Source organism: Suricata suricatta, chromosome 8, assembly GCF_006229205.1.
Source record: "Suricata suricatta isolate VVHF042 chromosome 8, meerkat_22Aug2017_6uvM2_HiC, whole genome shotgun sequence".
In the NCBI taxonomy this organism is placed as follows: domain Eukaryota; kingdom Metazoa; phylum Chordata; class Mammalia; order Carnivora; family Herpestidae; genus Suricata; species Suricata suricatta.
In genome coordinates, this window is record NC_043707.1 from 122,188,357 (window position 1) to 122,206,829 (window position 18,473).

The window sequence follows — 18,473 nt, forward strand, 5'->3', positions numbered from 1 at the left end:
CCAGGGTCCTGGCTCCCTTCCCTGCAGCCTGTTCCTTACCAACAACAGGAGCAGAGCCCCAAGGTTAGGCAAACAAGTCAGTGATAAGACACTTCCAGGTTGGGCCTTGCATTCAAGGCTTGTCCAGCTCTGGGGTTGGCTTCCTAGCTTAGTGAGAGTCCTGCAGGCACCAATAGGGAAACCTGCCATGGCCACCTGCTGATTGTGCACCTGAGGCCTTGGTGCCCTGGTACAGCCTGGGTGAATGACCCTGTTTATCCACTTGAGTCATCCGATAAGGGGCAGCCGGGCCAGCGAGCAGGCAGGCCTGTGCCCTGCATAGCTGCTTCATTGACTAAAGTGATATCAGGGCCACGTGGAGCTCCCAAAGCCCCCTCCCCCACCACTTCCCCACCAATCCTGCAGGGTCAGTGTGTGTTTCTTTTTTTTTCAATGAACATGACTTCTGGAGTCAAGGTTGCTCCCCCCTCCCTCCCGCTGGGGATATAAATAGCACCCACAGCGCAGAGCAGAGGGCGGGAGAGCCGGGAGGAAGGAGGAGCAGATCCTCAACCATGAGCTCAAGCCAACCAGGGACCTGCCCATGTCGGGGTGCTGCAGGCCGTCCAGTCATTCTGTACGCCCTTCTGAGCCCCAGCCTCCGGGCCAGGCCCTCCGTGCCCCCAGAGCGTAGTCACTGCCTATGCAGGCAGCACCGGCCAGTCCGGCTGTGTGCTCCCCATCGCACCTGCCGGGAGGCCTTGGATGTTCTGGCCAGGACAGTGGTCTTCCTCAGGAACCTGCCGTCCTTCTACCAGCTGCCTCCCCAAGACCAGCAGCGGCTGTTGCGGGGCTCCTGGGGCCCCCTCTTCCTGCTGGGGTTGGCCCAAGACACTGTGACTTTCGAGGTGGCCGAGGCACCAGTCCCCAGCATACTCAAGAAGATCCTGCTGGAGGAGCCCAGCGGCAGCACAGGCAGCGGCTGGCTGCCAGAGCCACCCCAGCCCTCGCTGGCTGCGGTTCAGTGGCTTCAGTGCTGCCTGGAGTCCTTCTGGAGCCTGGAGCTGGGCGCCAAGGAATATGCCTACCTGAAAGAGACCATCCTCTTCAATCCTGGTGAGCTTCTAGACACCCTGGGGGCCCAGCCAGGGAAGACATCTGCTGAGGGCTTCACATTGGGTCCTCATTATCACCAAAAAGTCACCCACAAAAGAGGCTCAGAGAGGTTAAGTGATTTGCTGAAGGTCACGCAGCCAGGTAGGGGCAAAGCAGGAGTGGGAACTTAGGCTTCTTCATTCCGAAGACTAGCCCTTGCCACTCTATCTAAGTAACTGTCCTGACCCTCAGGGAAAGTGAGAGTTGGGGATGGGAGGATGGGCAGACACAGCTGGGCTTCCATCACAGAAAACTCGGTGGGTTCAGAAAGACCCCACATAGACGAATGAAAATGTGAGATGAGAATTCCTCACCAAAAAGCCCTCATGGGATATATAAATTATAGTAACTAATTATAGTGATAGTAATGACTATTCATATTACATTTACCATATGTCAGGCCCAATTATAAGGGCTTTGCATATACTAGCTGATATAAAATTCATAACACACCTAGGAGATAGGGACTATTATCTCCATTTTACAGACGAGGAAACTGAGGCACAGACATTAACTTTTCCAAGGCCATGCAGCTAATAAGTGTCAGTGCGGGGATCAAACCCAGGCAGCCTGGCTCTTACTCACTTCTGGGCTGTTCCATAAATGGATGGATAAATAAAATGATAAATAAATACATGGGGGAGGTAATAATGGGACCTCAAAGGCCAACCCAGCGACCTCAGGTCTTGGGCTGGTGCTGCCGCCTGGGAGTGGGGTACTCACCAGCCCTCTTCACCTTCTCTGCCCACAGGCGTGCCAGGCCTCCATGCCTCCTCCCACATTGGACACCTGCAGCAAGAGGCTCATCATGCGCTGTGTGAGGCCCTGGAGCCCTGGTGCCCAGCAGGCCAGGGCCGCTTGGCTCGTGTCCTCCTCACAGCCTCCACCCTCAAGTCCATTCCACCCAGCCTGCTTGGGGACCTCTTCTTTCGCCCTATTGTTGGAGACACTGACATCGCTGGCCTCCTCGAGGACATGCTTTTCCTGAGCCAACCTGCTCCAGCCCAGGAAGAGATCAAGTGTAGGTTGGGCAGAGGCTGGCAGCACTGATTTGGCCCAGCTGTTCCCAGGGGTGACCTAATGCCCCCAGAGGGGGGCACGTCTCTATAGGCGGCCCTTCTGGAGTGAGCTGGTCCTTGCCCAACAAGATGGGCTTTGGGGCTCCTCACTTACCACACCTGTCCCCTTGGACTTTATTGGTTTGACATGGTGCTCCAGCTCTCTGGCCATCCCTTAGTGATTCCTAGAGCTTCTGGGCCAAGATTCCTGTCCCCTCCCGAGATGGGGATGGAAGCTAAGATTGCCCATTGGGCCAAGAGTCCTACTGACTTTGTACAGAACTGACTTAAGTTATTGGTTTTTGTAATAAAGGGTGTGACACCCTTGGAGCCTGATATTGTAATGTGTACATGTGGAAGGGACTGTCCTACCTCCATAGTCTACCCTACCCCTATCAGAAGGAGTCCAAGAGGAAGAACCCATAAGGAGTGCTGGAGCCAGGCAACAGGGAACTGGGATATTAATTTTTCAGTGTGGAATGATTATTTCATTTTGGGGGGATGGGATTTATTTTACATAGGTCTGAATCCATGGGATGGGATCAGTTCAGGACCCCCTTGCTTCCTTGCCTTTATCTTTGGGGATTGGGGTGTCTCTCCCTATCCCCAACCTCCCCACTGACCCCTCCCTTGGCCTCTGACCCCTACAGGCTCCCTCTCACCTCAACGAGCGTCAGATCACAGCCAGTGAGGAATATGAAGCAGTCCATTCCTAAACTGAAACAGACAAGGTCACTGGAATTCCTGCAGTTTGAGATCATTCACTTCCCCCATCCCAACAGATGACAGAAGAGGATAGTCCATTGCTGTCCCAATGGGAGGGGCAAGGGGACCTGGGCCTGACCGGGTGTAGCTGCTTGGAGGCCAGGGCTGGCTGAGGTTTAGTTACCACACCAGTTGTTCAAGTCTGAGACACCTCCATGGCAGTTAGTTCACAGCTACTGCCCCGAGTCCCCCCGAGTTCCCTTCCATGGCCCCTCTGTCCCAGCCCTTCTCCTGGAATCCATTCTCATCAGTCACAACTAGAGGGGCAAACCTTGGCAGAGCCGTGGCCTTTCTGACTGCTCCATTCAGTGCATGGCTTGTGTCTGTTCTGATTGGTCAATGTCTGGCCCTTACTGTTTGTGAAATATTGTGAATATCACCCAGGTTAGGGTGACTGACCTGCAGGCAGGAGGGAATGATAACAACACACGTGCCTATAGGACCCCTTTTCAGGCCTCCCTCCTTCTTTAGCAATAAGGCCTGTCCCTACTGGTCCTACCCCCTTCACCACCAGTTTGGATTCTCTTCATGGGGCCAAGTTAATTATTGCTCACCCAGAGGTCATTCACTCAGGGACAACAGTCGAAGAGCTGTCAATCAGGCCTCTCCTGAAGGTCCCCTGGATAGAGACCACAGCTGAACTAGCCATACACCCATTATGGGCATCCAGTGCCACAGCAAGGGCACCCCGTCCCTTACTCAATCACCGACTCGCCGCTCAGACACCTAGAGTGACAGAAACACACAGCTCACATCCCACAACAAAGACACACACAACTCAGATCTACAACTCTTTCTCTCTCTCTCTCTCTCTCTCTCTCTCTCTCTCTCTCCCTCTCTCTCACACACACACACACACACACACACACACACACACACACAAAGACATACAAGTCAGACACACCTACGCACACCCATAAAACAGAACCACCATCCACTCACACACAGCATGGAAATGCACAGCCAAGGTACACTCACTCAGTGATGTACAGTAGGGACCAAAACACGTGACCATAGAGACATGCACCTGAGCCAGACGGTCACACATATATCCCTATACCCAAGGGTGGAGCACACACTATGGTGACACCCTCCCACTGGGAAATGTTCTCCACGGCTTGTATGTCACAGGAAAGAGAAAAGTGGCCCCCGAAGTAAGCAGACCTGTGTCTGCACATCTTCAGGGTCTATGCAGAGCCTGCTAATCTAGGCCAAACTGCTCTGCCTGGCATTTGGGGCCTCAACTAACCAATCACCCCCTTTCTCCATGGTGAACCCCCAATATCTACCCTCCTCTCAGACAGGCCAGTCCATGCTCATCAGCTCCCCCAAGCCAGGATGTAATTAAATTTCCAATTAGAAGAATCCTTTAGAGCACAGAACAGGGCCTGCATTGCTCTGCACCCTAACCTCCCACCAGAACACTTCAACTCAGACCTCAGCTCCACCCTCCTCCCCTCCCCACCCCACCCCTGCTCTTCCCAGCACTTTGACATAGCCACCCATTTCAGCTTGCAAACGCATGAGGCAACTCTTCTAAGAGTTGTCAGGCCTCCCCATAGGAGCCAAATTCAGAGGAGTCCGGGATTTCAAGTCATTTTTTCTTTTATGTTCCTTCACTGACTGCCTCTGGCAGTTTCCTGTAGCACCTCTCTGAAGCTGCAGACTGAATCTTTCTGCCCTTCCCTCCTCCAACCTCGAACAGCCATTAGAAAGTACTCCTCTCCACTACCCGCCCCAGCCTTTTCCCTCAATTTACCTAATGTCTCCATCATCCAAAGAGTTTCCCTGATTAGCCCTGTCTTCCTCTTTTGCAAACTTCTTCCCTACCCCTCCTCATGGTTGTGGAGCTACCCTTCTGTCTGTTTCTCATCTGTATCTCTTGTGTCGCTCCCTGTACCCTATCCAAACCTTCTGCAAGGAAGATAAAGACAAATCTAGCAAGACTAGAGAGAGAATTATAATACAGTGTAATATGAACAATAATGCTTTCTCCATGAGACAGCAGGTTTTCCAAAGGTGGGGGTCAGTGCTCCACTAGCAGCTTGGAAGTTGGAACTGTGTCTCATAAACAGAGAGAGGAGGGGAAGAAACAGGCTCAGAGAAGGTATGCAACTTCCTCAATGACTGATCACTATCTGTGCTGAGATTTGAACTCAGGCCTGTGTGACTGTGGAGGCCAGGCTCTTGCCACCAGCACAGGCTGGCATGAGTCATGGCCAAGATCAGGCTGTCTGGAGCCAGCACAGCCACTGTTTACTGACCATCTACCCTCTCAGCCATGATCCCTGTCCTCAGGCCCAGCCGGGGATGACTCACTAGGAATCAGGCTCTAGGTCAGCCTTGGTATCATTTTTTCATCACCATTATCTCTACCTTCATTAGCCTAGTTAACTGCTTATTTAGCAGTCAGGCCCTGAGCTAATGTGTGCTGTCTCGTGCTAACACGCCCTGCATTTGGGAATCCTAGAACCTATAGTACCAGCAAAAAGCCAAAACACATTATCCATCCATCCATCCATGCCCTCATTCAACATCTCTCTTGATGACCACTTGTACTGGACCTTGTGCGAGATGCTAAGGGACACAAAGTACACAAGATACAGTCCCTGCCTTCACTGAACATCCTGTCTGTGGCAGAGCGAGGCACATAAGTAATTGTAACACAGAGTAATCTGAACCATGACAGAGGTATGTTCAATGGGCAGCAGGAGAGCTCAGAAGAGGGGGTGAGTAAATCTGCCTGGAAAGAACGCTTCAGCCACGTGGTCACTGCTCTAAGCTAAAGAGAATGAGTAGGGGTTTGCCAGGTAGCCAAGGGATGGACATTGCAGATAGAGGGAGTGATGGGTGCAAAAACACGGAGGTGACAGACAGCAAGGGTGTTCTGCTAACTGCAGATGGTCTGGGGCAACTTAGGCCCAGGGCAGCAAGATGGGCCTGGAAAGGTGGACAGGGACCATGTCACAGAACAAGGCAGCAGAGGAAGGCAATCCCAGGGAAACTGATGGAGACAAGGCTAAAATCTCAGGAGAATCAGGATTAACAAAGGTGATCATTCATTCCTGGATCCTTTAGAGCCATTCTGGGTGGCTACTAAATAATAACCAACTAACACTTACTGAGAGCAATGCTCTCAACATGTCACATGGATTCCATTGTTCAATTCTCACAGTAACTGTGAGGAAAATATCATCATTTTCTCTATTTTATAAATGAGGAAACTGAGGCACAAAGAGGTTAAGTGACTTGCTCAAAGTTACACAGTTAATAAGTACAGTCAGGATTTAAACTCACATGGTCTGAACTTAGGCTCTGTGCTCTTAAGCACCAGGCTATCTCGTGTCTTTATTTTTTTTAATTTTTTAAATGTTTGTTTATTTTTGAGAAGCAGAGAGACACAGAGCACAAGAAAGGGAGGAGCAGAGAGAGAGAGAGGGAGACACAGAATCATAAGCAGGCTCCAGGCTTTGAGCTGTCAGCACAGAGCTCGATGTGGGGCTCGAACCCACAGACCGTGAGATTATGACCTGAGCTGAAGTCAGATGCTCAACCAACTGAGCCACCCAGGCGCCCCCGCTTTTCTTTTAAATTTTTGTCTTGTGTCTTTAAAAGCCAGGGATTATCTGGGGCACCTGGCTGGCTCAATCGGTAGGGCATGCAACTCTTGATCCCGGGGCTGTGAGTTTGAGCACCATGTTGGGTATAGAGATTACTTAAAATAAAATCTTTTTTTTTTTTTAAGGCTAGAGATGACCAACTGGAGAATAAATAACAGTACCTGGACCACCACAGTACAAGGTGGAATGAGAGGGAAAATGTAGTCTTGGTTACCCTTGGGTTTAAGTTTTTGATGAGAAATCTGGCTTGTGTGTTCCCCCAGGGAAGCAGCCGCACTTTCCCCGGAGACAGTCCCCAGTCACACCCAATGGCACATGCCCGTGTTAGCGCCAGGGATATCCATTCAATCAATGGGGATTTATTGAGTCTACTACATACTGAGTTCTGGAAGTTTAAGCTCACAAGAACAATGATGTGGAACAAGTGCATAACTTCTTGGGTCACCTAACAGCTTTTCTAGAGCACACATCTTGTTACCTGTAAAGCACTTAATTTTCTATTTTCAGATTTTTCAAAATATGGGGTTGATTCAACCTTTTCTGTATAATATACAGAAAAATACACAAATCACACATGTACAGTTTGATGTAAGCACCACCCAGCACAAGAAACAGAGCTTTAGCAACACCCCAGAAACCGTCTCCATCACTATGCTCCCCTTCCTCCTTAAATGGCATCACTATCCCTGATTTCCAGCATCATAAGTGAGACTGTGTGTCTTAAACTTTATATAAATGGAATCATAGAGCACGTACTCATTTGTTTGTCTTTCACTTAATATTATGTCTGAGAGTCATTCTGACCCATTCATATTCATTATTGTAAAGTTTCCCATTATGCTGCAATTCATTTATCCAAGATACTGCTGATGGGACTTTGGTTCATCAAATAATATTTCTTCTGGGGGCGCCTGGGTGGCTCAGTTGGTTAAGCCTCCGACTTCGGCTCAGGTCAGATCTCACATTCATGGGTTCGAGCCCCATGTCGAACATCTAGCTCAGAGCCTGGAGCCTGCTTCAGATTCTGTGTCTCCCTCTCTCTGCCCCTCCCCCTCTCATGCTCTGTCTCTCTCTGTCTCAAAAATTTTATGTTTTGTTTATTTTTGAGACAGAGAGAGACAGAGTGCAAGTTGGGGGGCGGGCGGCACGGGACACAGAATCTAAATCAGGCTCCAGGCTCTGAGCCATCAGCACAGAGCCCAACTTGGGGCTCAAACCCACAAACCGTGAGATCATGACCTGAGCCAAAGTCAGAAGCTTTAACCGACTGAGCCACCCAGGCGCCCCTCAAACAATATTTCTGAGACTATGCCTGCACACATCTTTTGGTGCCCAGATGTTTGCAGATCTGTTGTTATATAACAAGAATCGCAATTACCAACTCATGGAATGTGTGCTCAACTTAAGTAGATCTTGCCAAGTTTTCCAAAGTGGTTGTACCAAGTTACACTTCCATCAGCAGATTTTAAAATCCAGGTATAGATAATGATCCTATTCACAATTACCAAACCTCTCATTAGAACTATTTCCCCCTCAAATAGGTGTATATTGCTGATCAACACAAGGTAAATGCTTGCTTTGTTGTTTTTTGAAATGAATTGTTTTCCCTGTTAAGATGGTTTCCTAAAATTGAGTAAAACAAAATAGCACTTATAAAATATACGTTAACTGTAGGGGCATCTGGGTGGCTCAGTTGGTTAAGCGTTTGACTTCAGCTCAGGTCATGATCTTGTGGTTTGTGGATTCGAGCCCCACGTCCAGCTGTCAGCACAGAGCCTGGAGCCAGCTTCGGATTCTGTGTCTCACTCTCTCTCTCTGCCCCTTCTCTGCTCATACTCAGATGCGTGCTCTCTCTCTCTTTCTCTCATAAATAAACATTAAAAAATGTTTAAATATATGTTAAGTGTAAAGAAAAAGTACAATGAACCCTCATCATGTCCCATAAATTTTGAAGTCACGTCCTCCCTTAAGGTAAGAATTAACCTGCATATGGGGTTAATCATTTCCTTACTTTTCTTTATGATTTTAAGTCATATTTATTTATGTATCACTAAAAAGGATTTTTTAGTTTGTATTTTTGAACCAAATATAGAGAATTCTATTTTCTGACTTGCTCACTTTTCCCTCAACATCATATACCTGCGGAAAAGCACGAAGTGCCTGGTGTGCATAGGTGGCTCAATCTGTAAGGCATCTGACTCGACCTCGGCTCAGGTCACTATCTCACAGCTCATGGTTTGGGCTGTGCACCTGCAGGGCAGAGTCTGCTTGGGATCCTCTCTGCCCCTCCCCCACTCATGCGCTCTGTCTCTCTGTCAAAATAAATAACTTTTTAAAAATTGTACTGAGGGGTGCCTGGGTGGCTCAGTCGGTTAAGCCTCCGACTTCGGCTCAGGTCAGATCTCACGTTCGTGGGTTCGAGCCCCGCGTCGGGCTCCGTGCTGACAGCTCAGAGCCTGGAGCCTGCTTCCGGTTCTGTGTCTCCTTCTCTCTCTGCCCCTTCCCCTCTCATGCTCTGCCTCTCTCTCTGTATCAAAAATAAATAAAAAACATTAAAAAATTTAAAAAAAAAGTCTTTTAAAAAATTGTACTGAGGTGCCTGGGTGGCTCAGTCAGTTAAGCGTCCGGCTTCAGCTCAGGTCATGATCTCACGGTTCGTGGGCTTGAGCCCCACGTCGGGCTCTGTGCTGACAGCTCAGAGCCTGGAGCCTGCTTCAGATTCTGTTTCTCCCTCTCTCTCTGACCCTCCCCTGCTCGCACTGTCTCTCTCTGTCTCTCAAAAATAAATAAAAAACATTTAAAATTTTTTTAATTAAAAATTGCACTAAATGCCAACTTTTTGCTCTTACAAACATTGCATCTATGAATATTCATATACATTGTCACATAAAAAACAAATCTGGACTCACTAAGGAGAGACTTCTTTTTGAATGATTATTGCAAGAGAGGAAAGGAACTATTGCAAGGGAGGAGAAACATATTGTAATAGGACCGTAAGGTCTACATGTGCCTTCAAGGTTGAGGCCAGAGGAGTCTATCATTCATAGGGGAGGAGTAAACAGGGCTAGAAAGAACTAGGTGTGAGGAAGTGGGGTGACCAGGAGTGGCATGATGAGACAGTAGATCAGAAGATGGTTTCCCCTGAAGCCAGCTTATTCTCAGGAGGGGTTGTGTGCTGGCTCAAACTTGGTGGGTGGGTGGGGGAGGCAAAGTTCAGGGACTTAGGGGAAGGTTAACAAGCATTTTGTTCTGATTGATCAGTGGGGACAAGCAGTTCATCTAAGCGTTTACAAGGCAACGAATTGGAATTTGGAGTCTGTGACTAACCTTGACATACATACGTAAACAAGGGAGCACCCATGAGATTTAGCTGTCATATAAGGAGGCGTGTTTCTTTGCAGCAAGTTGTGTTCTAGAACACAAAAAGGGTGAAATCGGGTTTCTTAACTTTCACTGTTTTCCAGGATCACAGGGCTGAGTGAAGCTCAACATTGTCAATACAGAAATACACACACGAATTTCTTTTAAGTATATACAGAGAAGTGGAATATGGGTAGCTTCACTTCTACTGGGTAATGTCAGAATACTTTCCAAAGTGGTTGTACTAGTTTACACTCCACAGCAGTGGATGGGAGATCCAGTTATTCTACACTATCACCAACGCCAGGATTTAAAATTTTTTGCCAGTCTGGTGGATGGATGTTAAGTGGGTCTCACTTGATTTCCTTGATTATTGAGATCGAGTCATTTTCAATGTTAATTGGATGTGTTTCTTTTCTGTGACGTGTCTTCACTTTTCAGTTGGACTATCTCTTTCTTAGAGATGTGTGGGAGTGCATGAATATGCTTGGAAAGAATAAGTGGATGAACCACTACAAAGTCTCTATAGTGAGAAAGCTGAGATTAGGTGTGGGAAATCCCCACAACTAAAAAATCTTAAAAGCTGCCCCTCTCTCAGGCTTCTAATTTTATCATCATTGGAGCCTTACGAAAGAGATCTGTAAACACATTTCCCAAATGAGTGTTTTCATCATCGCTGGGTTCTCTGTGAGGGAAACCGACCAGAAAACCCGCGCTTCCTCAAGCCCTCAACCACCAACCGGTGGACCAATCACACGCACACGAGGTGTGGTTCACACATCCACGCACCACGAAGGCCTCGGTTCCGCGATAGTCTCGCGAGAGTTGGATCCAGCCGATCACGTGAGCGCCCAAGATGGCGGTGCCCAGCGAGGCAGAGGAGGAGGCCACAGTCTACTTAATAGTGAGCGGCATTCCCTCTAGTTTGCGCTCTGCCCAGCTCCGGAACTACTTTAGCCAGTTCCGAGAACAGCGCGGCTGCGGTTTCCTGTGTTTCCACTACCGGCATCGGCCTGAGCGGGCTCCTTCCCAGGCTTCTACCGACTCTGCCCTAACTCCTACCGACCAAGTTCTTGCCCAGACTTCAGTCACAGATGCCCGTACTCTTTCCACCCCGGACTCTGCTCCCGCCAGGACGCGCACCTGCTGCTGCGTCATTTCGGTACGGGGGACAGCTCAAGCCCAGCAGCTTCTTCGCATGTACTCGGGCCGCCGGTGGGTGGATTCTCAGGGGACTTGGTTGTCGGGTCGTTGTTTCATCCGCAGACTTCGACTACCTACTGAGGCATCAGGTACCAGTGGGGAAGATAATAGACTAAGCCCACCAGCCCTGGAACAGAGACACCTTTCGTGATGGGTGGTGGGGATAAGTCAGGTCTCTGATTATCAAGCTCTTAAAGAGTTTAGGTCATTTCCGGACAGTTTCAAGCCTCAGTTCCATGTTAATTTGACTAGGACTGAGTGTCGGGTTGGGAGAGGCGGTGTGTATGGAAAGAGGCCTATTGGATGATCCTTCATTTTCCAACTTAATTACATTTCTTCTGATACCCGCCCCCCCTTTTCTATCTGAGAGGTTGATATTGCACTGACACTTATTAATTGCACTTGTCCTTTTACATTCTTTGTTGCTTCCTTCCCAGCCCTCTCTTGGCAAGATGCAAATGAAAAGACAGTCTCTTTTCTATGGACAGTTCCCATTTTCAAGAGAAGTCACTTTGACGGGGAGCAGAAAACAGTGCAGAGTCCTCCAATTCATTAGTTTGACAAATCTAGCTTATATGCTCAGCCAGTGTGACTCCCCTTGCTGTGCAGAAAACAGACATAGTCTGTGCTCAGGATTCAGAGAGGAAAAGTAAAAAAAAACAACTGGCACAGAGATGGCATTCTAATTGTTAACATTTGCTGAGCACTTCTGTGCATTTACTAGACCTGTTCTATGTCTTTCATTTTCTTATTAACTCCTCACAACAATCCTATAAGGTAGGAGCTATTGTAACCCATTTTACAGGTGAGGATACGGAGAGATACAGAAGGTGTGTTACTTGCCCAAGGTTACAGAGCGAGGAAGTGGGAGAGTCACAGTACAACCCAGGCATATTTCCCCAGAGCCGATGCTCTTTATCAGCAAGTGTTATGAGATGACAGAGGGGGAACAAACTGATCTTCTAGAGGGATCAGGAAATGTGGCTTTTCATCTGGACCTGAAAGACAAACAGGAGTTTGTAGGAAGGAACGGTGTTCAAAGTAAATGTCATTTGCAGAGACCCGGAGATGTGAAAGCCCATGGAACTTTCGGAGCGTGTTAAATTGTTTGATATGGTTGAAGCACACGGTTTGAGGATGTGCAGGGAGTGGGGGTTGGTGGCAGTTGAGAATCAAAAAGTCAACAGGAACCAGATCTAAAAGAAACTTGTGTGCTCAGCTGAGGTGATGAGAAATGGCATGAAATTTTTAGGTGGTTCTGGTCAGGGAATGGAGGAGGCGACACTGGAAAAGTATGAAAGGGAGGAACAGCATTAGGCTAAAAGAGGTGAACCAATTTCTGCCCCAAGTGTTGCTGGAGGCTTCTAGGTTTCAAGAGCCATTCTTCCCTCTGCTTTCCAAGGTTTGGGCTCCTTTCCTTTCAAAACCCGCAAGGAGCTGCAGAGTCGGAAAGCAGAGTATGAAGCCTTTACGCTGGCTGATCTGAGGCAACTGCCGGAGCTGAACCCACCAGTGCTAATGCCCAATGGGAATGTGGGGACTCCTCTGCGGGTCTTTTTGGAATTGATCCGGGCCTGCCGCCTACCCCCTCGGATCATCACCCAGCTGCAGCTCCAGTTCCCCAAGACAGGTTCTTCCCGGCGCTATGGCAATGTACCCTTCAAGTATGAGGACTCAGAGACTGTGGAGCAGGAAGACCTTGTGTACACAGCGGAAGGCGAGGAGATACCCCAAGGAAGCTGCCTTGCGGACATACCAGCCAGCTCCTGTGGAGAGCCGGAGGAGGAAGGGGAAAAGGAGGAAGAAGAGTCACATTCAGATGAGGTGAGTGAGCTAGCCTGTCTTTGCTGGCAGCTTAGAGAGGCTAGGCCATCCATAGAATACCGCTCTTCAATTGTATATCACGACAGTTCTAAACCTGGGGTGGGGGTGGGGGTTCTCAGAAGGGTTCCAAAGAGTTAGAACTCCCTGCAATTGAATATAAAACTGCATTTGCATGTGCAAATACACTTTTCTTTGAGAAGAGGGGCCAGAGTTCTTATCAGAAGATTCTCAAAGGGGTCTTCTTTGCATCTGCTTAGAAGAATTGTAAGGAGGGTCCTTTTCATAGATGAAAACATACTGACCAAGAGAGAAAATCATCTAAGGAATTAGAGGCGGATGTGGGGTGTGAACTTGGCTCCCTTTGCTGCTTGTTTAACCTCCCGTGTGCTTTCATCATGTGGCTGTTTTCTGACTTTGAGTCTGTGGCTTGAACACCAGCCTCCACTCTAATTTTAGCAATGAGATAGACATTGCTTCTACCTCTTTCTCCAACTCTGGCTATTCATCCATAAAATTAGGAAAGGTGTGCTTTGGGGGGAAACTTTTTTGCATGTGCATACCGTGGGTAAAAAAATAATTCATTTGTGTCTTCAAACCGCTACCATGGAGCTGCTGACATCTGTACCACATCCTTGGTGTGGTACTCTCCAGACTTTTCCCGGCGCCTGCTCTCCAGCAGTGATTCCTCCTGAGGCTTCTTGGGATTTAACTAAGGCAGAGTCCCCAAGATTTCAAGCCAGGAGTCACCCTACCATTCTGCAAGTCTAGGCAAGCAGCTGTACACATAGGCTAGCACAGGACTCCAGAGACCTTCCAAGAGCCATTTCCTGCCCTGGAAGAGCCTTAATACTCCCTGAAGAGAGAGGAGCAGCATCTGCAATGGCTGTATGGTGTGGCCACGTGGGTCTGAATGCTGGCTCTGCCACTCTGAGTGTTCTGTCTTGGGCAAATCACCTTACTCCTCTGAACCTAGGTTTCCTCATCAGTAGAATGGGAATGATGGTACTCAACCTCACGGGGCTGTTGGGGTAATTAAAGGAGCTAAGTTATGAGAAGGGCCTGACACACAGTAGACAATAGGTATTAGTTATTCTCCCTTCTTTCTTTATGACATAACATATAAAGGCCTAAACAGTGTGTGCCAATTACGTCTAAATTGAGGAGCTTGGAGACCAGCGGGAGTGCCGTGGCCTCAGTGTGGGGGCTTCCCATGGGCCGTAGAACTTGAGGGATGAGGATTCACCACGTGAAGGGAAAGTGGTGGGAGAGGAGAGTGGATATTCCTAGCAGGGTGAACGACATGGCCAGAAGCACAAGAAGAAGAGTCAGGCCTGGGGAAAGGCACCAAGTATGTTGCAACACAGGAGATGGAGAGATGTGTTGGGGAAGGCTTCAAGGGCCAAATATGTGCTGCTTCTAAGAGAAATGTGGAGGAATGGAACCTCCTGTGCGCTGAGCTGCCCTCCTTGCGGGCGTGCAGGTCACCTCTGTCCACCTTCTCCAAGGACGATGACCGCGGTGAGGAGTGGGAGCGGCATGAGGCGCTGCACGAGGATGTGACCAGGCAGGAACGTACCACGGAGCGGCTCTTTGAGGAGGAAATCGAGCTCAAGTGGGAGAAGGGCGGCTCCGGCCTGGTGTTCTACACTGATGCCCAGTTCTGGCAGGAGGAGGAAGGAGGTAATGCTGGCATCCAGGCAAGCGCAGGAGTGATCCCTGCTGCGTCCACTCAGGGCTCTCGGCTCCACATGGGGATTCTCCGGCCGTGAGGCCAAATATAGGGCTAGAGAAGAGGTTTACTTTGTATATGAGAGACCAGTCATCCTTTGTAGGGGGCGTAGTGGAATGGAGAAAAAATGCTCCCCAGCCCTGCAAATTCTGAATGACTCCCAGAGGAGAGATTTGATTTGACTTGATTTGATTTGATTTGATTTGATTTTTCTTAATGTTTTTAATTTATTTGTGAGAGACAGAGAGAGACAGCACAAACAGGGGAGGGTCAGAGAGAGAGGGAGACACAGAGTCGGAAGCAGGCTCCAGGCTCTGAGCTAGCTCTCAGCACAGAGCCCGACGCGGGGCTCGAATCCATGAACCTTGAGATCATGACCCGAGCTGAAGCCGGAAGCTTAACCGACTGAGCCACCCAGGCGCCCCAAGGAGAGATTTTGAAATACAATCAAAAGCCCCAAGTTCTAGGGACACCTGAGTGGCTCAGTCGGTTGAGCGTCCGATTCTTGATTTTGGCTCAGGTCATGATCTCACAGTTCGTGGAATCGAGCCCTGTGTCAGTGCCGGGCCTGCTTGGGATTTTCTCTTTCCCTCCACCCCACTCATGCGCACTCATTCTTGCTCTCTCTCAAAATAAATAAACACTAAAACAAACAACAACAAAGCCCCAAGTTCTAGAACGTGTCTAAGTCTAGATTTAACTCTCAATAGAACTGTGAATCATTAGTTTACTCTCTGATGCTTTTTATCTACAGACTTTGATGAACAGACAGCCGATGACTGGGACATGGACATGAGTGTGTACTACGGCAGAGGTACTGGGTCGGCGATCGCAGGATGGGGAGGTGGGACTGGGGCCCTGGCCTTGCAGGGCCACTCCATGAGGCTTGCTTAGCAGAGGCTGAGACAGGACGAGTTCCCCTGGGGTAGCCCATCGAGAGAGTTCTTTCTCAAATCATCTCCAGTTGTGTGCATTAGGTGCTGGTTATGGGCAGAGCCTTTTTCCTTTGTGGAGGAAGGACATGTGGGATGAGCCCTCAGGAGGCTCTGGTTCTGGTGGGCAAGTCCTAGTAGAATGGGAGGGTGAGGTGTTCGGTCTCTGGTTAAGAATTTAGATTCCAGGGGCACCTGGTGGCTCAGTTGGTTAAGCTTCCGACTTTGGCTCAGGTCATGATCTCATGGTTCCTGGGTTCGAGCCGCGTGTCAGGCTCTGTACTGACAGCTAGCTCAGAGCCTGGAGCCTGTCTTCGGATTCTGTGTCTCCCTCTCTCTCTGACCCTCCCCTGCTCACTCTGTCTCTCTGTCTCTCTCTCAAAAATAAATAAAAACATTAAAAAATTTAAAAAAAAGAATTTAGATTCTGAAGGGGCACCTGGGTGGCCCAGTTGGTTAAGCGTCCGACTTTGGTTCAGGTTGTGATCTTGCAGTTTGTGAGTTCTGAGCCCTACGTGGGGCTCGCTGCTGTCAGCATAGAGCCTGCTTCAGATTCTCTGTCTTCCTCTCTCTGCTCCTCCCCACTCTCTCTAAAAATAAACAACAAAAAAGATTTAAAAAATAAAAAATTTAGATTCTGGAGTCAAAAATGATCTGGGAGAGGTTGGGGAGAGACTGGAGTAGGAGGGAAGACCTGAGTTCTAATTCTGTTTCTCATCTTATGGCTCTAAGACTTTTCTGCACCAGTTTCCTCATCTGTAAGATGGGAAAGCTAGGGTTCCTACTTTTGGTGAGCTTCCAACCTAATGAGAGAGAATAGTGAAGTAATAATACCATAAAGATGAATATGTAAATCTTGTGAGGAGGTCCTAGAAACCTGATCTCCGCCCCCCCCCCGCCCTTTCTGCTGAGCGAGACCCTTCTACAGACTGAGCTCTGCTCCCTCAGATGGTGGAGACAAGGATGCCCGAGACTCTGTCCAAATGCGTCTGGAACGGAGACTCCGTGATGGCCAGGAGGATGGCTCTGTGATCAAATGCCAAGTGGGCACCTTTGAGCGCCACACCAAGGCAAGCACTGTGTCTGGCCCATTGACCCTTCTCTTTTCCCTCTCTTTCTCCATTCTTCCTGCCACCACCGCCACTACCTCCCCCACCCCCCCACCAAGAGCCCTATCTCTTGAGTCTTCTCCCTTCCCTCCACAGGGCATTGGACGGAAGGTGATGGAGCAGCAGGGCTGGGCTGAAGGCAAGGGTCTGGGCAGCCAGTGTTCAGGGGTGCCTGAGGCCCTGGATAGTGACGGCCAGCACCCTAGATGCAAGCGTGGATTGGGGTGAGTATGGCCAAGGGGCTTTCCTGGGGGCCCAAGCTAGGCTTTCATCTGTACCCTGGTTTCCCCCTTCCCTCTGGTTTTGGAATGGGTATTGGAAACTCCTAGGGGATGAGCTTCAAAGCAGAATTAGAAGGAAAAGATAGGTCTGGCACTTTTTTTTAGACCAAGTTCTAAGGCTTGACAGGATCACTGATCTCCTATGGAAGTCATACCCCCTGGTCTGAGGAGTTTGGCCTTGATTGCCATTAGGGAGTGCCTAAGTCACAGAATGGTGACAGTTTGTTTTAAACTCTATGTATTATTTAAAATGAAAGCAATGCGTGAGACCTCTGGTTGTTGGCACTGTCGGTGGATAGATAACGGCACTGAAAAGCAAAGATCCAAATGTAAAGGCTCGGTCTTTGGGACAAACCAGACACATAGTAGCTACTTCTCTATCTTCCCCCAACGCTTTATTGGAGTTTGAGAGCAGCCCTCTCAATCTGAGCCCTTTTCAATGCAGGTACCATGGAGAGAAGCTACAGGCATTCGGGCAACTGAAGAAACCCCGTGGAACTGGCTTGGGGCTCATCTCCACCATCTATGATGAGCCCCTACCCCAAGACCAGGGGGAGTCACTGCTCCGACGCCAGCCACCCACCAGCATGAAGTTTCGGGCAGATGTGACTTTCGTGAAGAGTTCCAGCTGTGCCTTGGACAACCCCTCAGAGCACCAGTGACAGATTCGGGCCTTCCTTAGTATCACTCATAACTACACAAGTGGTAGCCCCCTGCCTTGGCCTTATGTCCTGCCACTGCCAAAGGAACTCTGGGACCAGCAATCTGCATGGCTTGTTCAGAGGGCTCTGTTCTGATCTTGCTTTCTGGCTCTCTACCTCAAGGACATTTTTACCAAAAGCTCTCTATCCTCTTTTAACATTGGGGCCAAATGACCTCTCAGTGGTCTCCTAACCCCAGTCACTGTTTGGGCTTGCCCATGTTGCCTCCCCCAGTACCCAGAAGAGCTGGATTGACTGAAGTTGTTAGCACAACCTTCGTGGGGGCGGGGGGGAGGTTGTTCACTGTAAAGGTCAGAAAGGGGGAAATTGACCTGGAAGAGGAGAGGACTCCTGGTGGACTCGTGGTACTTGCTTGGAAAGGACAATCTTGGGGCAAGCTCTCCATCGCCTTCACCTGTGACTGGCTGGGACCGGACAAGGGAAGGTCGCGGAGGAGAATAAAGAAGTTCACTACCTGATTTCTCTTTTTCTATTTATTTATCTTTGAGAGACTGGGCGAGCAGGGGAGGGTCAGAGACAGAGGGAGTAACAGATCTAACGCAGGCTCCAGGCTCTGAGCTAGCTGTCAGCACAGAGCCCGACGTGGGGCTCAAACCCACAAACCGCGGGATCATGACCTGAGCTAAAGTCGGTCGCCCAACCAACTGAGCCACCCAGGCATCCCTCTTTATCTTCTAATTTGGACCGGGGGAAAGTTGGGAAAGTCTGGGCTAAAGTTACCTCCCACGCCACCCCC

The 18,473-nt window shown here is 49.2% G+C and overlaps 2 protein-coding genes across 2 annotated transcripts; both read left to right on the top strand.

The window, feature by feature from the left end:
- Nucleotides 1–532: 532 nt before the first annotated feature.
- NR0B2 (nuclear receptor subfamily 0 group B member 2) lies at nt 533–2,528 on the top strand. The gene is made up of 2 exons (XM_029949156.1): nt 533–1,095; nt 1,886–2,528. The coding sequence occupies exons 1-2, from the start codon at nt 555–557 to the stop codon at nt 2,182–2,184; spliced, it is 840 nt and encodes a 279-aa protein (XP_029805016.1). The 5' UTR covers nt 533–554; the 3' UTR covers nt 2,185–2,528.
- An 8,252-nt stretch (nt 2,529–10,780) lies between these two features.
- GPATCH3 (G-patch domain containing 3) lies at nt 10,781–18,195 on the top strand. The gene is made up of 7 exons (XM_029949495.1): nt 10,781–11,229; nt 12,543–12,964; nt 14,470–14,644; nt 15,448–15,507; nt 16,574–16,695; nt 16,831–16,958; nt 17,461–18,195. Exons 1-7 carry the CDS (start codon nt 10,794–10,796, stop codon nt 17,675–17,677), a joined length of 1,560 nt encoding a protein of 519 aa, XP_029805355.1. The 5' UTR covers nt 10,781–10,793; the 3' UTR covers nt 17,678–18,195.
- Nucleotides 18,196–18,473: the final 278 nt, after the last annotated feature.